The 23,207-nt window shown below is 33.4% G+C and overlaps 1 protein-coding gene across 1 annotated transcript in view; it reads right to left on the reverse strand.

Annotated features, from left to right (window-relative positions):
• LOC137388936 (1-phosphatidylinositol 4,5-bisphosphate phosphodiesterase delta-1-like) overlaps positions 1-23,207 on the reverse strand; it is an 85,754-nt gene that overhangs the window by 39,025 nt on the left and 23,522 nt on the right. Inside the window, exon 5 of the mRNA XM_068075439.1 lies at positions 13,494-13,704. Coding sequence (XP_067931540.1) covers positions 13,494-13,704 — 211 coding nt within the window. The remainder of the gene's footprint in view (positions 1-13,493; positions 13,705-23,207) is intronic.

The following is a 23,207-nucleotide window of genomic DNA, read 5'->3' on the forward strand; positions in this document are numbered from 1 at the left end:
GTGGTGGTATTGCTGAAAAGCTCTCTAGATAAAGAGAATGTGCTATATATTGATAAAATGATAATAGCGTCAAGGCCAGGTTTATAGGATCACTTTAAATTCATCAAATCAACAGGCTTATAAACCGTTTCTATCCCTTTTTATTTACAGAGTACAGACAGGTTTGTTTATAGTTTCACTTGAGTGATTTTTACTTTATTCTACTGGCATGAAATCGAAGTGGTGCTTAGAACAACTAAACATCTTTCAACAAAAGTGAGAGAATGGTTTGCATATATTTGAAATTGATTATTATAAAGCCAAAGCTCCAAAATTCCGGACTAAGGAAGTATTTATTGTAACTTAATATTTCACCAAGTAGATAAGTAAATGAATCAGCAGGGTGGAGTGTTATAAATTTCTGAAGTTGTTGGCTTTTATCATTTTGCAAACGCACTTCCTGAACACATATGGATGCCAAAGTAAACAAGCTGTGCTTAGCAACGCAACAACCGGTGTGCTGAACTATTTGTATCTCTACATGCAAAATTAATCCTGCTCAGACTACAACTTACAACCATAAAAACTTACAGGCATCAGGTATAGGCAGAAGAGCTTCTAGAGCAGATAGTAGTAACAGATTACAGTTTCCTTTGATACACAAAACAGTTGCAAAGGATAGGTCAAAGGTCAAAGGTAAAACTTCATGTTTTGTAGCATGAAGCCGTGCTAGAATTGCAAAACCCAATGTGTCTTTTGTAACAAGTGCACAGAGTTTAGTGCACAGAGACTATATAAATATAGTCTCTGTGCACTCCATAGTAAAATTTTATCGAATGTCTGTGGTCAGAAAAGATACAAAGGTCAATATAAAATTTTGAGACAAGCTTTGATCTTCTTTCAGTAGTAAACCTTAAAGAAAAACAAATAATATTTCGTGAATCATATAACATGTAAAACATTAATTTAGAAATAAGTTTTTTGTTTTTCTGTGAAAAATCATATTTTTATAATACAAGCATATTTATATCATATGAAGCATATCATAAAATCGCCATCGAGCAGTTTTTTCTACTAAGTTTTAGCTTACACTAAAAGGCAACTAGTTTAGCAGTGACACTGCATTAGTGAATATTATATAGTACTATATTATATAATATTATGTTATGTTCTTGTGTTATATTACATTGGATTTTTATCTATTGCATCTATTCAGTTAGAAACCTCATAAATTTGTCACTAAACAATGCTTCCGTTATAAAACAATATTTCTCTTACATCTGTTCATATTTTACGATACAGCACTTTAAGCTACTCGAGGCAAATTATCAGAATCGAGCAACTGATGAAAGCATAGAAAGCCATGGTAAACTTCTTAATGGTAGCTATTCCGTGAGTATTGCTACAAATATTTACACACGAGGCCACACAATGCCAAAACAAAGATTTTGATACAAAAAGCTGCAAAAGTGAAAAAAACCCAAGAAATTTGAGCCTAAAGATGAACGTACCCAAAATTTTATTATCTATTATTTATTTCTGATTTTATCAGAAATTATCCGTATTTTTTTATCATTTTCAATTTTTTTTTATGTTTGAGTTAGTTTGGCAGTCAGGATGTTTCAAGATTAAAATCTACAAAACCTGATTGTGGTTAAAACGGTCAGATCAAATGAAAGTGAGATTATATAGAATAATAAACAGAATAGAGACACGTAATATTACAACTTGAATGCAATATATCTGAACATAACTATCACACTAATAACAAATAGTGAAGCCATTCCGTACATTTTTACTTTGAGCGTTTTAACTGCAATCAAGTTTTATCAACTTTAATCTCTAAACATCGCGGCAGTTAATTTACCTAAAAATCAAAAACAATTGCAAATGGTGGAAAAATACTAATACTTCATGATAGAATCTATTAAAGTTTTATCATGAAGTATTAAATTATTTCATAATAAAATTCTAATAGATCAAGGGTAATAACCAATTGACATCAACATTCACAAATAGTTGATTGCCCATGCACTAGGTATGTACTCGACATCAAAAACTAGTACAAGGGCAATCAACTAACTGTGCATGTTGAAGCTTTTGAATTTTAGGTCTTGGAAACTAAAATCTCTCACTCCTTTTTTAAAGAAAAGTTGATATTGAGAACTTTATTTCAACCAGCTCATATATTGTAATTAGGTAAATTCTTGGTTGAAGAGCGGATCTAGTTTATACAAAAGATGAATGCAAGTCGGCCAAGTGTCATGAACACTGCATAAGGCTTTGAAATATATTTCAAAAGTAGATGTCACGGAGGCAATATCTGGGTATTTTTTCAAATAATTATGGAACAAAAACTTCACTCAAGTTGATAATAGCCTCCTCGTGGGACAATCAATGATTATTTTGCACTCTTACGTGCGAGTAGTACCGAAGGGAAATGACAAATGTGAAATCTTTAGTTATAGTTTTGTAGCCAATTGTCTACATTACTAACTGAACCATTAAAGGCTCTGAAGACTCCATTTTATCTAGTTAAATTTGTTTCATGCTCTACATGGTGATCTACATGTATATTTGAGATAGCCTAACATTTATCATGAAAACCGATTTCATTATTAAAATAATTATAGCTGTGTTTTTACTCAACTTAAGGCCTACGTATTTCCAAAGAGTTTAACTATATTTTGTGCCTCTGTCAATCAATACGAACAGCAGTATATTCCTATTGCAATAACTCAAAGACTAAAAAAATCTGATATTAGCTGAATTTTTTATCTAACCAAATTTAATGTTTAAAAGAAACGTTTATGTAATCTTCCGTTTTGGTTGCGCGGAAAATGTTAAACCCCCCAGATTTTCAATTTTTCTCTTTATGTGTTCATGTGAAATACTTAGCATGTAAACCTCACTTTACACAAAGAGTGATCAAGGTAAGCAAATCTCAAAATAGTTTTTGGCGCAATTACATGCACAAACTAATTGTTACTGAATAAAGTTGTTCAACTTTTGGGTCAAAAATCTGTTCAATTTAGCGTAACACTCTGTTTACAGCTTCAGTATTTGATCGTTGTAGATTGTGCCGCATCTTCCCACAGCTGGATGATACCACAGTTTAGGGGAGATAAATTTCAATGACTTGAGTCTTTTTACAAACACCAAAAATTTGATAAGATTTTAAAGTCTATTAAACAAAAAAGAACTGAGGAAATAAATTTCAGAAGAAAATGTTAAGTTTAAGTTTTTTATTTGTTTGTTTTATATTTTTTATCATTGTTAACACAAAGAAGCAGTTCAATTTTAGTAGCTTTAGATGAAAGATTTTAAAAAAATGTATATTCATTTATATATTATATCTATTAGCTCAGTTTGAAGTTTTCAGTAGTATTAGGTGGCTAGCTAACTTAAAGACAGTCAACTCGAAGTCAATACTAAGTGTAATATTGAGCACAGGGCAAAAAAACATATCGAATCGTGTTAAAACTTTTGATAAGTGGTTTAGAAGATATTCTTTGTCCTTTTGCTGTGGTAATTTTAGGTGAGAAGCAGTTTAGTTTGAATTCATAAAAATACTATTTGATTAGCAAATTATATTCTGCCAGCAAACAATTTTAGACAATTGGCTTAAACTGAAGGCAATTTGTGTTGGCTCACTGTTCATATACATTTTAGCATTGTCTCAAAAATTTAATAAAGTAATATGTTTTATACTTTTTAGAACTAGATGTATGTTCAATAGTATAAGCTCATGACACAGTTCAGTAGTTTTAATACTTTGTTTAAATTTATTTAGCTGAATACAAACTTTCAAATCAACATATTCTGTGCAAAAACACTCCAGCATGCATCTCTTTGTACTTCTCCCCACAGGAACTCTCCTCGATGATCAAGTTGAAAGTTATTTCATAGCATGTCTCAAAAGAGTTAATGCAAAACAATTACTGTACCCTGCGGTATATTGCTACTCGTATAGCGGAATGCAAAGAGCACACTGTAGGTGTGTTGATTAGTTACATCAGAAACAACTTTCAAAACTCTCTCAGCTAAAATTGTCATTGAGGTTATCTTTGAACAGGTTTAAAAAAATTCATAATTTAAAAAGATATTGGCAGCATTCCAGATAAATTTCAAAAATAAATTACTTGCTTTAGCTTAGCTGTACCAGCTGCTTGCTGTCAAAGCAGCAAGGAAAATCTCTCTCCAACTTCTGTCATGAGCTGATTTCATCTTTTCTTGAAACATGAAAATCCTTAAACTGAATTTTGCAATAATTAAGGTTTTTCTTTTTCATTTGCAATAAAAAGCTGTAATTGGTAATCAGTTGATCAGCAATTGGTTGTAGTTGTTGATCAATACAAAAAGTTGTATTGATCAACAATTAGTGCAAGTGTGTCAAATATAGTTTTATTTGGTTTTAAAAATAATTGCAAAAAGTGCTTGAGAGATGTAAATACCTGTGAAACAAACTTTTGCAAGTTTTTAATAATCTGTTGCAATAACCAGTAAATTTTGTTATCAATAACATGGGCATTTTTTAATAAAACTTATAGTAACCTGCTAATCCCCAATGACCCAAGGCATTCGCAGTGTCTGATAGTCCCACTACTACACTTTCTAAACTTGTTTGTAATATAGTTCTCAAGTCTCTGCATATCTTGAACTACAGTGAGATATCCATCGTTTTTTTGACATCATCACCCTGTTTGCACATGTGCTCTTCCACGAAAAAGCTGCCATCTTTGTAGAAAACGATTGTTATTCTCTTGATTAATAGTATTTTTCGGTGTTGTTTTGATACCAAAATAAAAGATTTGCAAACAAAAGCATTGTTTGGAACAATTAACTGCAGAATTTTCGTGTTTTTAACGATAAAAGTTGTCCATAAAGATGTCAGACAATGATAGAATGACGTCACAAAAAACGAAGGATTAGCCCTTGTCTCATAAACCATAGAAGTAACTGTTCCTTTGAGAGTTGAAGTACTTTGTTATCACTAACGACACTGTCACGGATAATGTAAGGCATTGTCAACACAAACTTAGATTAAATGTTATGACCTTGAGAGACGCTTTTAATATAGATTTTAATTTCAGAGATTTGAACAGACACATGACACAAAAGACAGGTATTCGTACTAGATAAGTCTCGAGTATGGATCATGTGTTTCTCAGATGCCGAGACTGGCAGAATATGAACGTTTATGTCATACAAGAGAGCTTCAATAATTAGCTTTTGATCATCCGAAAGAATCAAGCAAAAATTCTACTAAATCCAAAGTGTTATTGTTCTGATATCAGCTGTCAGCTGAAGACAGTCTGTAGCAAAACCTAAATCTTAAAAATGGCATCAAAAACCTTCGTTAGAAGTTTATACGAGCTTGATAAATTATTTGCAAAAATGTCCGATTCTCTTATTACCTTGCGGATCCATGCAGAACAATCACGAGAACTCCAGAGAGACGTGGCTCTAGTAATCCTAGAAGGCAGATAGCGAATGCACGCCTTGTCAGTCAAAGGTGCTACTAATCAATATATAGGTACAGGTGAGAGAGTCCCAACGCGAAGGGAGCAACTAAATCACACATCTAATGTCTACGTCACATAGGTTCCTAAATGTTAGCCAATTCTATCAAGAAAGATTCTTGAGGCAGCTGTCGCTGGGATGGACAGCCCTCTGGCCAGATTATTTTTGCAGACACTCCACTCACTACTAACAGCCAATGTATATCCTTGAATGCTTTTTATTAGCAGCATCAGTGATGTCTCTGGGAGCTCAATATAAAAGTGTAACTAATTATCATCATGGCTAAAGTCATTCCACGGCTAATTGTTCGTGTCCTCTAACTAAATGAACATCTACAGCACTTAAGGCATATTTAGGGTTTATCTCCCTTGATATTGCTAAGGTTAATCAATATTGCCAGAGCTATTGGAATGGCTGACTTAGAAAGTGTTTTTTATATCTGAGGAGCGGTTGCTTGTAGGCCTAAATGTAGCGTTGATTGAATTTGAATGGCGGTCAATGAGAATAGGCATATTTAAGAAAAACCTATTGAAACTGCTGAGACATCGCCATAGTCAGGCAATTTCATTAAATACTGTGAAAGTGTAAGCATTTCTGCAACTGGGTTGTGTTTGTTTTTTTACAATATGCACAAAGTTTTAAACGTACGAATTAGTTCAAGGAGTAAAAGATCAGTAGTTGATTGTACTCAATAGCGCTTATTTCTGCTCCATAATAACATTATTAAATACAAGTATTAAAAAAATTAATACAAGCATCATAACTTTTGTTAAAAATATGAAAGCTATGATTTGAAAAGTTTTACCTTTTTGATTTTACTTAGCAATCATTTGGTAAGTAAATTATAACATTTTGAAATTCGTAAAAAAGATTTAAAAAAACAATTTTTATTGATTTTTAAAATGCAGATACTCAGGACACTTGTAAAGCAATAACCTACGTATATTATAAAATAAACACAATCATGTTGATCTAATTAATAAATGTGTAAGTATAAGCTGATTTTTATTTGGTATAAAAGCTTGATGCAAGCAAGATCAAAAGGTTTAGCTGAAAAAGTAAAAAAATTAATTAACGCAAATGAAACAGTATTAACGAAGTGAAAAATAGTATTTCTGATAGAGGCAAGGATTTTGTTAAGAGCAAACAACTCAAGATTAATCAGTTTCATTAAAAGATTCTTTCAAAATGTGTAGATTTATCAATATAGAGCATGGTTTTTTATTAGTTTTGATGTAGATGCCAGGTTTTTTACAACTAGTTTAATTAAAACCAGTCTCTGAATAGTTACTCACTTTTATTAAAATATTTAGCTAGTTTTTCAAAGTTTTATAAATACTATTGTTCAATTTTTTAGCCTTAGAGTCATTGACAGTGTTTGTTTGAAAAACATCAGTTAGCATTTTACTTGCATTATCTTAGTAGAAGATCTGCTCAAGGCTCTGCTTACTTTATTCAAAAGAGTTTTATATAATTTTGAAGTAGAAGACAACTCTAAAAAAACCAGTCGAGCTCTCAATTAGATCCTAGACTTGGGTGTACTGAGGTATTAAAACAAAGACCCAACGACACTCAAACATAACTTAACATTTGTTAAGTTTTGTTAAGCGTTTGTTTATTATTTAGAGTCACTCAGACAAACTGCCATCAATAAGCGGAGGAGTTTTAGAAAACTTCATCAGAAGTTGGAAAAGTATGAAATGGAAAAGTACCAATAAAAATTTTTAGCAGACTTAAAAGATTATTTACCCTACAGGATGAAATTATTCCATGGATTTAATAATTCGCGAATTCGCGTACAGTCGATTCCGCAAATTATTAAAATCCACGAATAATTAGTTTTATTTATAACACAAGGGAGAATAACTAATAACTCAAATCAAAAAACGGAGTTAGTAAACGTAGTTGAGTTCCAAAGTCTTTTAAAATCATTGCCAGGGCTTTGAGTTAAGCCTATTGCCAATGCATCACACTTCTTTACAAAATTATTCAAGGTTGTCACAAGTTACGTGTACTCGTAATTACATCGTCTTCGCAAAAATCTGTTCTGCAGTCCTTTACGTTGAAAAAACTCATAATTTACCTCAGGTTGTTTGTTCACCAAAGGCCTCCAAATCAATGAATATTTATGAATAATTCTGGGTGCGGCCAGAAATTTATAGCTTAGCATGATTGACATAAATTTCTCAGTTAAATAGAAACTTAAACACGTGGTATGCGCACGCTCGTGCAGGTTTTACTTTATTGCTAGCTGCTTTCACAGAATAATTTGTTTCTGGATCTCTTTATCAGCGAATAAATTAGTTTGCGAATATGTGTGAAAAGACAATTCTCGCGAAATTCAACTTCGCGAATAATTTCGTCTTGTAGGGTCGTACATAGAAGCAGCCAAACTTTCAAACTAAAGATTCAATAAATCAGTGAGAATAACTTCAATGCAAAAATTGAGAAAGGCCTAAATACCCAGACACAATCACGATTCCTATATTGTATGTCAAGAAAAAACTTCAACCATGTGATGGCCAGTTGTTAAGTAATTGTAGCTTTTGTGTCTCAAATCAGTCATCAAAAATCAGCTTGTTTAAAATAGAAACCTATTATTAGTAGCTGATTGTGCAAACATTTGTGTGAACATAGTTTATCTACAAATACAAACAAACTATCTAAAGCAAGAGTGTGTTAGCGCTGAATAAGATACTTTGTGCCAAACAGAAGGTATACAAAAGTCACTCTGGAAGCACCACTATTTCAAGTGAAAAAAAAGCCTCTGCTCCTAAGATATGTGTATATTCTTACAACCCCATGGTTCAGTACCAGTAATTTAGTCCTTGAAATTAATTGTCTATTCTAAAGGTTACTACCATTTCTAGTTTAGCTTTTTAAACTATAGCGACTTAATTCAAGTTAATTAATATGTCATTTGCTAATAAAACCTGCCTACGCAGTATCTTGTCACACATTACTTTATCATATCAATTTTTTAAACTGTTTTAAAATTTACAGTCTATTTAATAAAATAATTTTGATATTATATCTTAAAAAATTGCAGCATGTGTAAAAATCGAATTTTTACACATACATGTACTTATTGTTAGAATAACTCACTACATAGCGTCATTACGCCAAAGTCATAAAGCAAATTATGAGCTCATTTCAGCTGCTCTAGGATTTCTGTCTGTTGGTATTTAGAGAAGACAACTCCACAAGCTATTCAAGTGAATATTAAGAAATCAATTAGACTGATTCACTAATAACTACTTTAAGTGCTTAGCAGAAAGTGCTATAGAATTGTAGAAAGTTTTCGGAACCCAAGAAGTATTGATTCTAGACCGCAAATGCATGTAATTTGGCCTTTTACTTATGGGTGGGGCGAGTCTGCTGCTATGACAGTCTCAGTTTCAACTTAGCCTTATTAGAGGTTCTTGATTAACTCCTACTCATCGTCCTACTTGACATTTTAGATGAATAGAAGGAAAGTTGAGAGGAATTAGCTCTTGACAATGGTACTATTACGGCTTGTCTAGGCTAGCAGAGGTGGGCATGACAGGTACTTGGCATACTGGACAGGTACTTGGCATGCTGTCTGGTGATGAGCACGAAGCATGGAAACTTTCAGAATGTTTTGCTCTAATTCGCTGAACAGACTTTCAACAACTTTTTGAAGATTACCTAATTAGCTATATACATTCTCCTTGTCTCAATGATTCTCCTACGCATGTACTACACAAACTAACATTTAGGAACTCTCATAGCGTGAGTGGGGTACACAACTATATATAGATTTATTTTGATGGGAAATTCTTTCGGAAACTCGAAATTTTCTAAATTCTCTCATTAACAACACAATTCATGTCCTAAAATAGCTTTTTACTGAATGACTACTTTGTGTAGGTCATACAGTAGCCATTCAGAAAAAGGTAGACATTATATTGTAAAACTATAATCCTGTTGAGAGTTTGGTAAGCCTAGTAAAGATGAAAAGATAAAGTATAGATGAGGTTGAAGAATATCTGTCTAAACATAAAAATACGTTAAGCTGCATTGTACATTGGCAATGATAAACTCCAAATTAGCGCTTTAACGCTTTCACTGTCGTATGCTCATTTATACGAAATCTATGGTCGACTGCCGTATGCGCATTTTTGCGAATTTCCCAGCAATTACGTAGTAACTTTAATATTTGTTGACAACATAACTAATGATCTATAGGACTTTTATGGTATTGACGGAGCTGTACATAGATTTCTCTATAAATCTTTTGCTATGAATTTTTTGCATGGCACCATTTGTTAAAATTTTGGCAAAATAAGATATATAATGAAAATATTTTAGCTAGAATTTGAAATTGAAAAAAATGGTATACATATCATGAAGCAAAATCAGCAATCTTTTGGTAAAGTGGCTGGTGGTAGGTCGACAGCTAAATGTGTACATGGATGGCTGTGAAAGGGTTAAAAATACAAAACAGCAATGACAAACTTATTACTTGCAGGAATAATTTAACATGTTCTGTTGACCTCTCACAGCAAAAATAACCAGCTTTATTGTATTACACTTATTTAGTTTACGAGTAATACTTAATTTGATTATATAAAGTACAATTTAAAGGTTGTAACTATGAAGTTTCTTGATAAGCCGATCAAAACAATTCCAGTTGTATATCGTTAGACTTGTCAAAAATGCAATTGAAATTGTGTAGGAGGTTCAGTGTTGGTACTACAGTTATACTAGTACTAGTATGTAGTACTAGTACTAGTATGTAGTACTACAGTTATACTAGTACTAGTACTAGTATGTAGTACTACAGTTATACTAGTACTAGTATGTAGTACTACAGTTATACTAGTACTAGTACTAGTATGTAGTACTACAGTTATACTAGTATGCAGTACTACAGTTATACTAGTACTAGTATGTAGTACTACAGTTATACTAGTACTAGTATGTAGTACTACAGTTATACTAGTACTAGTATGTAGTACGACAGTTATACTAGTACTAGTACTAGTATGTAGTACTACAGTTATACTAGTACTAGTACTAGTATGTAGTACTACAGTTATACTAGTACTAGTATGTAGTACTACAGTTATACTAGTACTAGTATGTAGTACTACAGTTATACTAGTACTAGTATGTAGTACTACAGTTATACTAGTACTAGTATGTAGTACTACAGTTATACTAGTACTAGTATGTAGTACTACAGTTATACTAGTACTAGTATGTAGTACTACAGTTATACTAGTACTGTATATAATAAAATGCTACTTAAATCATGCTTGGCTAGATTAAGTTGAATCGTGCAAAGACGTGTGGAATGTCTGCTTGCTTACTGTAAGCAAATGCAGTGAGAGTGTTGTTATTTTTTATGAGTTGCACAAACAAAGGATCTATTATTTTGTCTGAACATGCCCAAGTCCAGTGGCACGGAACTTTGACAACTGGAGACATGTCCAGTTGCAGAGAGCTATGTAAGGTTAGATTTAATGGTAACAGTGCATCTTAGGTCGGTACAACGCGCATGCAGCACATGTGCAACGGACATACAAGGCACTTGCAACGCACAAACATTGCACGCACAACGCGCCGACACAAGTAATAGCAACGCATGCGCCACAGCAAGACACTGTTAACGCAATAATATTATTATTAATATTAATGTGTAATAATAATAGTAACAATGTTATATTATTATTCAATATTCTATTTATATTTATAGTCTGCTAATAAAACAAGTCTAAAACATTACACAAAATATTCTATTTATTTTCTAACGATCGTTGGATGTGGGTTGTGATGATAGCGTATGCGCATTATATCTACAATGTTTGTGTGTTGCAAGTACCTTGTATGTCCATTGCGTATGTGTTGTACGCGCGCTGTACCAACCTAAGATGCACCGTTACCGATGTCATTCCTGTCACCATCAATGGCCTAGATCATTAGGTCATAGATAATAGGGCTTCAAGCTTAGTTATCACTGTATGTTAATTTTTTAAACTTGGTCTTCTAAGTAAAACTTTTATAGTCTGAATTTAAAAAAAAGGTTTTATTGTTAATTTAGGATCTTGATAGAAATCAACAACATTCAGAGTGACAAGTACAGGTTTAGGTTCAGTTATCAGTAGTGTGAACATAGTGCAGGTAGTAATAAAGATTTTAGTGGGTAGGCTAGCAGCAGTTATTGGTCATGAGACAGTGATAACAGCAAACTTGTTAGTGACTGGTCTGATGACAACCACTCTTTCCATGACGGGCATGCTTTGCAAATTAGAGCCAATTTGTAAGTTTCCTGTGTCATAGAAACGACATAAATTCACAAGCTAAGTGAGCTTTGTGATTGCAAAACGTAATCGAATCCATCATGCTTGCAAATTATGGAAACAGCGCTTGCGATTCATGAAACACGAAACAGTTGCACGAAACATAGTAAGTGATCTTTCAATATGTCTTTCAGACATCACTGAGGGCACTCGGAACCATTGCTATCATTCTAGAACAAACCTGGACAAGCAGTAGTAATAGTCGAGTAATAGATTGAGTGATACTGCTAGTAACAGTTACTAGTAACACACTGATAGTAGTAGGGACAAGAGTTGCTGAAAAAAAAGAAGTTTTTACGACATTCAGGTACTTGCTACGACTGCTAAAAAATCATCAACTAGTTAGAGGCACATAATATAGTTTTAATCTAAGGCTCCGCTGGGTTGATCATAGCCTCTATTAACAGTTTGAGTCTCACTTATACTAATTTTCATACAGTGATAGTGTTGCAACACATGGCTGCGCCAGTGGCGATGTGCTACGCTGGGCTGACAAGGAGATCATGTTTCATAAGACGCCATAGTAGAGTGATGGTTTTTTTGTGTAATTTATTTTCATCAACAAAATTAGTTGAACAAAAGAAAAAAGCTGGAAGAATGATGAAGCCCATGATAGCACAATAGCATAGCTAGCCGTGGCGTTTGGCTTGTTGTCATCGTGTAAATCGTGTCATCGTGGTTGCGCGATGCCTTTAGTCAAGATTGTTGTTTCCACATAAGACGGCCGTATCCATGACACAAAAATGGCTCTTTAGCCGGGCCACTGAATCACAACAAAGTGAGAAAAACTAGGATGTTTCTATGGCAGCATTCTAGCGCCATATGGAGGTGCGTCGCTACACTATTGCTATCTGGAAACTTAGTAATAGTGATTGCGGAGATGATGTTAATAGATCCATATATTCTCCTAGCTTTTGCAAACATTTTGTTCATTTTAGTAAAGTACTAGAAGATGTAAATAGAATGTTTGCAAACAACTGTTGGGTCGGCGAACCAAATAAGCTCGCTCAGTTTTTAGAGTTCTGTGATAAAGTTTTTCAACTTACAAAAAAGACTTTGGTGGACAAGCTTGACATTGGTTCTTCTGATATACCTGATGATATTAGGCCTGTATTTTTAATTTAAAAATTTCTATTTCTTTCTGATTGCTCTTTCATGGTTTTTAAATAATTTTTCATGTTTAAACATTTATTATTTATTCAATTTTTCTATTCGGAGACGTTATTGAAATTTGTTATCACTATAAATTAGACATTTTGAACATTTTCTGGAAATACACAATCTAAGAGTAAAATTCATTCCTTAATTATCAGCCCTTGAACTGTTTTGCTGAGGAAAGTAAAAATTTTGATGAGCTTTCAAATTTAGAAATTAATGGTGATGCTGATGTTATTATGGCATCATGCATAACCAATTAAAGCATTCTGTCTCACCGACTATTTAGAAAACAAAGTGGCTATGAAATAACTTAGTTCTTTGCTGGAAATATAGAACTAATTAATTTTATTTCAGTTTAGCAATTTAAGCAAGCAGTCTTTTAGTTATTTCGAGCAAAAACACATTTAAGCGCAACAGTAAAAAATCTCAATATTCCTATGACGCTATGCTTAATAATTACCCCCTATAAGTATTACTATGCTGTGAGTAGTAGCATTCTACACTTACACTGAGTGTTGTTGGCCATGGAAAACCAGAGCATGGTGAACTTTTCCTCCAGCTGCTTCAGAAGTTTTACAGCATCTTCTCTCCTTTGCTGCTTGTCCTTTATCTTCACTAGCCTCTGGTCTACCCGAAGTTGTCCAAATGTACCGGATGGTACTATGTTGGTGTTCTCATCAGTTTTATTAACGACTTTGGATACAGCAGCCCAAGGCTTCTAGAAACATAAAAGTCACTAAGTAAAGTGGTGCATGCTAATAGAATATCTAGTTAAACTGTAACAATTAGAAGCAAAATCTGGCTGGTAAGATGCTAATCGTGCTTTTAGCTTTTTAATGCTTTTTATTTCTGCTCTCTTAGTTCAAAGTGTGTTTACTTTGAACGCAAGAGTAAAATTCATAATGGCAATATTACATGTTTTCAAAAAACTGCAATCGTAGATGCTTTTTTGCATTGTGATCCAGCCAATAAGGCGCAGTCTGAATAAAGCTGCAAGCTTCTTTTACGCGATAATGTGTGAACAGTTTCCTTTCAGTTTGCACTGGACAAAAACCAAGCATTCAACTTTCAAGTGCTGTATTCGTCCAATGAAAATGCATTCAACATAACAAAGGAAAAATGGGAAGGAGTGGAAAGCTTTTTGTTGAAACCCCATGAAAACGCTGAGCGAAGGTTTTTACGCCACAATTTTGATTGTCGTTATTGCGCTCATGCATGTGAGCCTTATTAGAGTAGTTTGTGATCTAGAGTTGTCTAGGGGAGTTACAAATTAGCGTAAGCAAAATCAAATGCTTGTGTGGTATTGGCTGCTAGCTTGGAAATACTTGATATTAACTTGATTTTCAACGATAATGTACCACTTATGAAGTGCATGGTACAAAAGAAATATCCCTCCAGACAGTTATAAAAATTATATGAGACAGTATCATTTACAAATAGACATTAGGTTTGTTTTGAAAAATTCACTGTGGTGTCAAAGACACGTTGGGTTTTTCAAAATAAAGCCTAAAGCTTGAATTTAATTAAGGTGTTTTCCTTAATTTTTGTCAGTAGTCCTGTTTACCTTATATAAACAAGGACATTTAATAATCGAACCTTGCAATATTTCTTCAGTTACGTACAGAGCAAGATGTTCTGGTGAGTAATTGTTAAAAACTTCTGCTACAGTAGGTGCGATAGGCACCATTCAGAAAAGACATGTTCTAGGTAATAGTACGGATGTAAAACATAGCTGGCCAGCAAACCATGAGAAATGTAAAATCAAAATGTTTTCGAACGCATAAGATTACACTTGACTTTATTTTGCTAAAACACATTTTTTATTCCAATTGTAAGAATCTATAAGAGGTTCAGGCTTCATCAAAACTGGCTGCTATTATTTTTAACCAGTTTTTTGGCCATCTAATGCGCCGTAAAAGATCATTAAGTTTTATAAATAATTTCACAATTATTCAGGAAATGGTGAAGAAGTTGACTGACCCATGTGATAGAATGTTGGTTCAACAAACCGAAAGGCATTTGTTTGAATCCTTATGAAAGCAATTTTTTTCTAACTTCTGACTGTGGTTTCTTGCGAGTAGATGGACAAAGAACTTACTACAGTAAAGACCGGTTAATACTTACAAGGAATAATCTAACAATTGTTCATTAGAATGCAACTAGATTTCTTTTGTCTTGATTAATTAATCTATACATCAATAGCCATGAGAAGACAACTAATCAAATGGGACCCAGTTTCCATAGTGAGAGTTTCATCATCATACTTCCATTCCATATCATTAAAAATAAAACTGCTGAGAAATTGAGTCAGCTACTTCAGCCATCCCGCATAAAAGTCTTTTATCATAAACAGAGTGTGCTCAACACATTGCTGGTTACGGAAGCAAAGATAGAATGAGGATTACATTACAACTTTTAATATGATAGCATGAAAGACATAGTTGTGCCATCTGCCATGACAAATCTTTTAGAAGTTTTCAAAGCTGATTTCAATAAATCAGTGTGTTTTTACATTTGTAATTGTTCCAACCTAAAGTAAACCAAATCGGCTCATGAAACTGAACAAAGAATGTATGAGGAAATGATTTTAAACACTCCTGGATCACCTGGTTATTTGACAGATTGTTACCCAGAGGCAACAACCCCATAAATGGGCTGATTTATTTGAGAAAGGAGGGAGGTGCGTCTCATTGCTCGTTAGATAATAAACCAGTTCATCAACAATCGATTAACAGTTTTTGTTTGCAATCAAAATAAAAAGTTCAAAAGTTCAGTAGCCAAAAGGTTAGTAAGATGCTAATGTTTTTATCACAATAAAATTAAGCTAACGTGTACTGACCTTCGGTACTTGAAACTAATATAAAAGGCTCTTTATTATTTAATCAGCTTGCTTAAAGTACACAACATTTTAAGAGATTTTATCAGAAAGTATTGGTATTTTTCTATTATTTTTGATTTTTTTTAATGTTTGAGGTGATCTGACTGCCAGGCTTTCAAGATTAAAATTGATTAAACCTGATTGCAATCAAAATTCACAAAAAATCTGTGTGAAATTATGTCACCAGCTGTTATCGTTGCAACAGTTTATGTTGGCTATTGCCCTCAAATGGCAGCGTTAGACTTTTCCATTCTATCCGCCTCTTTGCAATTATAATTGTCGTAATCTCATAATCACACTACCGCTTGATTGAAACGTTTTCATCGTGATCACGTTTTGCCAATTTCAATCTTGAAACATCTTGACAATCAGATCACCTCAAACATCAAAATCAACCGCAAATGATAGAAAAATACCGATACTTTCTGATAAAATTTAATAAAATCTTGCGCAAGTCCACTTATAAAATGTAAGAGTAGCCTGCATTGTATAATATTCTAGTTACTGATGTTTCATTTAACCAGGAATATTCTGGTCTGTTGTAACGGCAGTATAATAATAGTTGAGATGTGTGAGCATATCAGCACTAACTTTTCATGATTTTTCAAGAAATATAGATCTGTTCGGGCTTGCTGGAGAACTTTTATTATCCGAATGGTTTTGGAATAAATAATGCATCATCACTGAACAGTTATTTAATGTAAGAGCATGGTGTCTAAAAGCTAAGCATTTGTCAAATACCGAATATAGTGATATACTATAATATATAGTCTAGGACCTAAACTATAAAAAATGACCTTGACTCTAGGTCATCTTTTTTGTACCAAATATTAAAAAGTATTGAATTTCTTCAAGTAATTTATTCATTTTAGTTACACAGTTAAAAATGAAAACTGAGAGAGACCTGATCGTGAGAAATCGTCAGATGTAATAACTATATACGCAATTATTCTGAAATAGAAAGTCAGTTGGTTCAGTGGTTGCAGTGTACTTTTCTAAATGCAGTGAGTTCAAACCCTGTTTTATGCAATCTTTTTCTCAACCCCCAACTGTGGCCTTAGACAGACAGACAGATAGACACTGTTTTTTATAGTGTGCTATATATTAACAAGCTAGCGAGTGGGTGCTTCACTGTGTGTCATGCTCTTCAGCCACAGAAGCAGTTTGCTGTAAAAGACTTCAATAAGCTGGATTTCATCTCAGAATATTCAGTATGGGAGACCGGCACCCTACTGCTAGCAAATATCAAATGCCTTGTGAAGATTAATATGGTTTCAACTAGTCAAAGAATCTTGACTCACGAAATTTTCATCACAATAAATTATTAAAAACCATCTGGGTACAGCCCACCCATTAGTGTCACACAAAAATCCAGTCAGACTGCTGCCAAAGAGATCAATGTGTTTGCAATTTGCTCTGGCAGTATTCGATGGAAAGGTTGTTAAATAAGTCATTTTTTTAGATTAAAACTTGTACAGCCGCAGTGATTACTCTTTCCCAATGGCTGTCAAAATTTGGTTAACTTAGAATATTGCAATAAGAGTCTGCTTATTGCAGATGACCTTGACCTAATAGGTTAATTGGCTAATATTATGCTATTGTTTTAGGTAATGATTAAAGAATGCTGCCGTGTATGAAAAACATTAATGAGCATTGTTGTATTGCTGACAGCCAGAAAGAACCCTTGTTATTCAGACATCAACTAAGTATTGGTAGCAGAGAGAAACAGACTGAACAACTCAGATGGGGCTTGATGAATGTTTACCACATCTGGAGACTTCATGAAATATATTCAATTCATTTTCAATGCTTTAGGTAAAAGGAGACTCAAAAACTTTTGTTCTGAATAAATAAGAAAAACCTATTACGTCAAGTATTTAGCATACTTATTTCTTTCCGTGTTCTCATAAACTTTCAAAAGGTAAAGAGATGTTCTATGATTGAAATATAAAGTGCAATGAACAGACAAGGCAGACCCATGTAATGATACCTATTTGCTTCCTTTATTGGTGCACCAATTTTCTTGACCTGTTTCTGAAGGTTTTGATAGTGAAAATAAAGCAACTTTACCTGAGCAGGAACGAAACATAAACGTAAAGCTGTGACATCATTTTATTCTGCAAGATGCTATACATCCTGTCAATAATGATACCAAAAAAGTTTTTTTATCTTGTATTTCTACATAATCCATTTTGTTATGCAGCTTAGAGAATTTCTTTAAGCCTTTTGGGCAAATTTAATTTTACAGTTTCTCGTTCTGTGGACAAATTAATTTGAAAATGTTATAGAATCTTTTTTGTTCACTATTTTGGTCATACTACAAACATGGTTTGTTTAATATTCATGAACTCCTAATGTCACTCTGCCTGTAAAAAGTATAGGCGAAAAGTGTAGGCGAAATAGATATCACTACACCCAGCAAAGGGTTAAAAATGAATTGAACTTTGAGGGTGACATGATTTTGCGCACAGATTGCTGAGATTTCACATCAAACACATCGACTGTTCAAGCTTTCTTAAGTAAAGGTCCTGGAGTATTTTAGCGGATCAAATTGATCTTTGGAACAATCTTATTTGTCGGCGAATCTATCAAACTGCCAATGCAACTCATCTCAATAGACACATTGTAATTGGCTGAATATATAACTCTGGAATTGTATGATACAAAATACTACCAGCTCTGAACTCAATTTTTTATGAAATGAAACCATAAAATTAACACGGACAGCATGTGTGTTGTTGTATTGATTCCTAGCTAAAGTAACTCAGCATTCACTAAGAGTTTCCTACCTTTTATGCAAATGAAACTATAGATTGAGTCTCTATCCATCATTTTTTACGTCATCAAGCCGTTTGCACATGCGCTCGTTCACGAAAAAGCTGCCATATTTGTAGAAAACGATCGTTATTCTTTTATTTCATATTATTTTATGGTGTTGTTTTGATACTATAATAAAAATGTTGCAAACAAAAAACTTTCAAAAATTCATTGCAAAAGCTTCGTGTTTTAACAATAAAATTTGTCTATAAAGATGTTGTCTAAAAGCCTATAAGAAAGTTGTCTATAAGAAAGTTGTCTAAAATTACGTCACGAAAAAACAAAGGATTGTTACATTCCTTAACTCAGTGTTACTTACAGTCAAACTTCTAAATATAACATTAGTTTGTTTTGAGATTTGGTTCGCATGTTGGAACCAATCCTAGAGCTAATGCCTTATAGGTTTTTAATGTGTTCTTTAGTTAAACAACATACAATATATTCTGATAGTAATTACAAACAATGCAGCAAAAATAAAGTAATTTATGTAGAGTTTTGTAAAAAAGCTAAATTAAAAGTAAAGAATTAAATTAATAGATTAATATTTAATACAAAGGTTTTGGTTAAAAATGTACCATGAAGACAGAAGAATGCAAGTGTGAAACCAGCAATTGGCTGATTGGTTTGTATGCAGAGTTAGAGATACATAATACATGTATATTATAATACATGTATATGTATATAATACATATACATGTATAATAGTCTAACTTGCACCAAGTAAAGTCTAAACAAAATTTATGTATATTTTTATGGTTAACTTTTGATTTCAATTAACTTTTCATTTGTACCCACAATACGTCAAGGTACCAAAAACCTTGGAAGTTTTATGTTGAAAAATAGTTTAGTTATAAAGGTAGATATTTGTATAAATCCTGCATCATATGTTGGAGAGAATGTATGTTGAGACACTGCAATAATAATTCTAACTGTACTTGTATCTACTTATCCTAAAGGCATTCTCATTTAGACAATTGAAGACAAAAAGTCGACCAATAAGTGATAGGGTCTCATGGAATGTATAGTTCAAGGCTAAATCAGCTCTTAAATGCAGTAAACTGTGCATGGAGAGAAGCAGAGATGTTGACAAAGTGCCTAGAGTAACTTTTAATGAGATCAACAGTTTTAAAAGTCATTCACACCCCTTTATCTAGCCACTTATCCTGATGTTAGTAGAAACACATGCTACTATCCATAGCGAATTTTGGTTGACATAGACAGCGGTAGAAGCAGTTTATAAATGAGGAAAATGATTCGTTGCAGCAGAGAGTATAAGAATTAGTTGCAACTAATTGTGTCAGGTTATCTTAACTAGTACACTGACAGTCCTGTCCACTGTGAAAGATCATAATGTGTAATAACTATGCGCACAACTATTCTTAGATGCTGTAATATGGTTTAGTAGTGCAGATGGTAGCATGCTTGGCTGGGTACCGAAATATTCAGCTTTGGTTTCTGCACAGTGCAATGCAATCTTTTTTCTTGCGATCTTAGCGTAAGGCTTTGCGCAAACAGACAGACGCAGCTCTTATTATAGTAAAAGTTTGATTTTGGAGAATCTATGCTCTAACCCATCGTCTTCAACCTCATATTTTTGCAACACCATCCAACTTCTTAACATCTCCTCTACCCCATTTCAACCTAGTCCCAAACCTTTCCTATACTGGCCTCTTACTCACGTTCAACCTATAGAGGCCTGACTAGAATGATGATTACAGTCTTCCATGAGGCGTTATCAAGCAGCGCTTTGGAGATTGAACAAGGCAATAAAGCTACAAGATCTTGACAGGCTCATTGCCACGTTTGCAGGTCATGTATTGACCAATTAACTTGTACGTTAAATGTAATGTTGAATGATCATTTTAAATTTTAGTTTTGATTATAATACGCATTTATTGTAATGTCTAAAACATAACTTCGAATAATGTCTTATTATTTAAAAAGTGCAGTTGGTTTCAACAGAATTATCTCGTGAAAAGGGAGCAGTGCAAATGCATGCTAAACTTTTTGGCTACGACATTACATGCAACCCAGTGTTTTAGTGACACTTTTTTCTCACTCAAAAAATGCGGCAATTTGTTTAGGCTCTTGATTTGTAATTACTTGTCTTAGCCCAAACTAACAAAATATCATTATAATCCTCTCAACAACAGAATATGGCCAATAGTACCTGTCTGGGGTGACCCTACAGCAAACCAGATTATGTTAAACACAACAAAGCTATTCCGAAATTTTGAATGTATTGGTAAATGGTTAGAAAGTGTTTGGCACATCGGAATAAAATGCATATTATTTTACTGTTATCCGCTTCTTTTATCACTTTAATGAAAAATACTTTTCTTAATTGTTTAAAACTGCTTCATAAGCAATCTAAACATATTTCTACTGTGAATATATCCAGTTTGTGAATATTTTTCAAACATGTTATGTTCATTCACCAGTTGTTAAGTTTCATAGATTCTGAGACACTGCAGATTTGCACAAGTGCAAAATTGACATTCAAAAGGTTAACAAATATCAACATGTGGATGTAATGCTGATGGTGTTAGGAGACTGTTCTCAACACATTAACCCCAGCATTGAAAAAAACATTACTTATTAAAACCACTACTTAACAAAATACTAAAAAAACACTAAGCTTAAGTCAGCAGATTAAAGTTTTCTCCGGCAGCAGTAACACTACTACATTCCAATCATCATCATTTCTTGTCTGATAGCTGTTGCATCCTTCAGGAACTCAAATATAAGTGGTGAAAAAAGACCATAAATAGGTTAACTTTGTTTGCGTATAGGTGGTTACCATGGTAAAGAAACATTCAGTCGATGAGTAAGCATCGTTGTGATATTAGCCGTCGCGGTTCGCTATTTTCCTGTCACGCTCTGTGAAATCTGAAAGTGGTGTTACACTTTCAGGATGTTTTTAGGGCTTCAGGCACTTTGTGGTGCTTTCATCATGTCCTTTAACACCTTCAATTTTTAACATTATCTAATGAACCTAAGAAAAAGAGAAAAATGCTATAAAATAAATATTAGCTTCTATTTTGCGTATTTTCACTTATTGTGAGAAGGGCCAATTAGGGTTAGCAGAAAAAAGTAAGGTAGTGCTGTACTAAACAGATGTTACAATGTTCAAAAATCTAAATATAGATTAGCACAAATTTACAGTTCTATAAAGATTATGTAACCAATTTTAATTATCTAGTTTTGAATTTATTACATACATGTAGTTTTATAAATGCAGTTGACTTAATGCTGTACAAAGTTTCCTAAAGTATGTAACATTCAGTTTGTTAAGTTAAAGAATAAATTAAAGTAAAATATATTCTTAAAATAAAATTTGCTCAACATGCTATAGTTGCAACACAGGAATACGAAAATGGATTGATTGGATAAGCAAAGATTTGATTGTGTAACTAACTAAACATATACATCTACATCCTCCCAGGGGCGTTGACATAAAACAAATCTACATTTTTAACCTGTTCTCTTCGCATTAATAATAAAACAGCTTCTGTGAACAAAAAAATTTTTTCCAAACTTTAGCTTCCACTGGTTACTGGCACTGTGGCAGCACATGTGACAGCAGCACATACAGCCATAGTTTTAGTTGAAGCTGTTTACTTGTCTTTATGATAGCCAAGTTTAATCGGTCCCTGGTTTGTTGACGCTTCCAATGTCCATATATAACATTGAACAATGACAGTGTTTGGTTACGCTTAGTGCTTGTTGACATAACCATAATAAACACTCTGAACAACTTCAGCTAATATTAGTCACAGGAAAATTAGTTTGATAAATTTCAACACTGATAAGACCTTTTTGTGTCAAGCTGTTAGCCCAGTAGTAAACTGTGGTCTAGTGATTTAGGACCTCTGACCTGCAAACAACATGTTTGGGTCTAATTCCCAGGGAAGGTCACTGGTGATGACAGGAATGATATCAGACCTTAATGTGATTTATGCAACTGTCTCCAGTCTAGAGGTTTTTCACTACAGGACTTAGACATTTTCAGCCAAGATCATTGAGACAGTGTTGGTGTAACAATGTTCTTTAAAACACGAACGGCCTCTGCTTTCAGTAAACTAAGCAGACATCGTACTCGGCTTTTGAGGGATTGCACTGCGTCACACATGCTGCTGAAATAAGCTTGCTATGTCAGCCGATGTTTGATCCTGATAGCAATAAAAAACTTTATCTGAGTTGGGTAATATAAAAAAGCTCTGTTGAAACAATTTTGTTGATGTTTATAAGATGCTCTAAGTGGAACCAAAACTTTCTAGCAATACTTGCACGGGTTTTATAGAGGACACGGAATCTGTATGTTCAATTTAATTTTTAAGGTTAACTAACAGCGTTTTACAATTATATCTACATGTATTTATAACAATATAATCATGATATTTTGCATTTCAGTAATGATTTGATCATTACTGATACTCGAGACGTCTCGTGTCTCGTTCCACCTCTATCTGTGGGAGTTCAGCAAGCTGTTCAAACAACTCATGCTTCACCTAATACATTCTTAA

Source organism: Watersipora subatra, chromosome 2 (genome assembly GCF_963576615.1).
Source record: "Watersipora subatra chromosome 2, tzWatSuba1.1, whole genome shotgun sequence".
Classification (NCBI taxonomy): Eukaryota; Metazoa; Bryozoa; class Gymnolaemata; order Cheilostomatida; family Watersiporidae; genus Watersipora; species Watersipora subatra.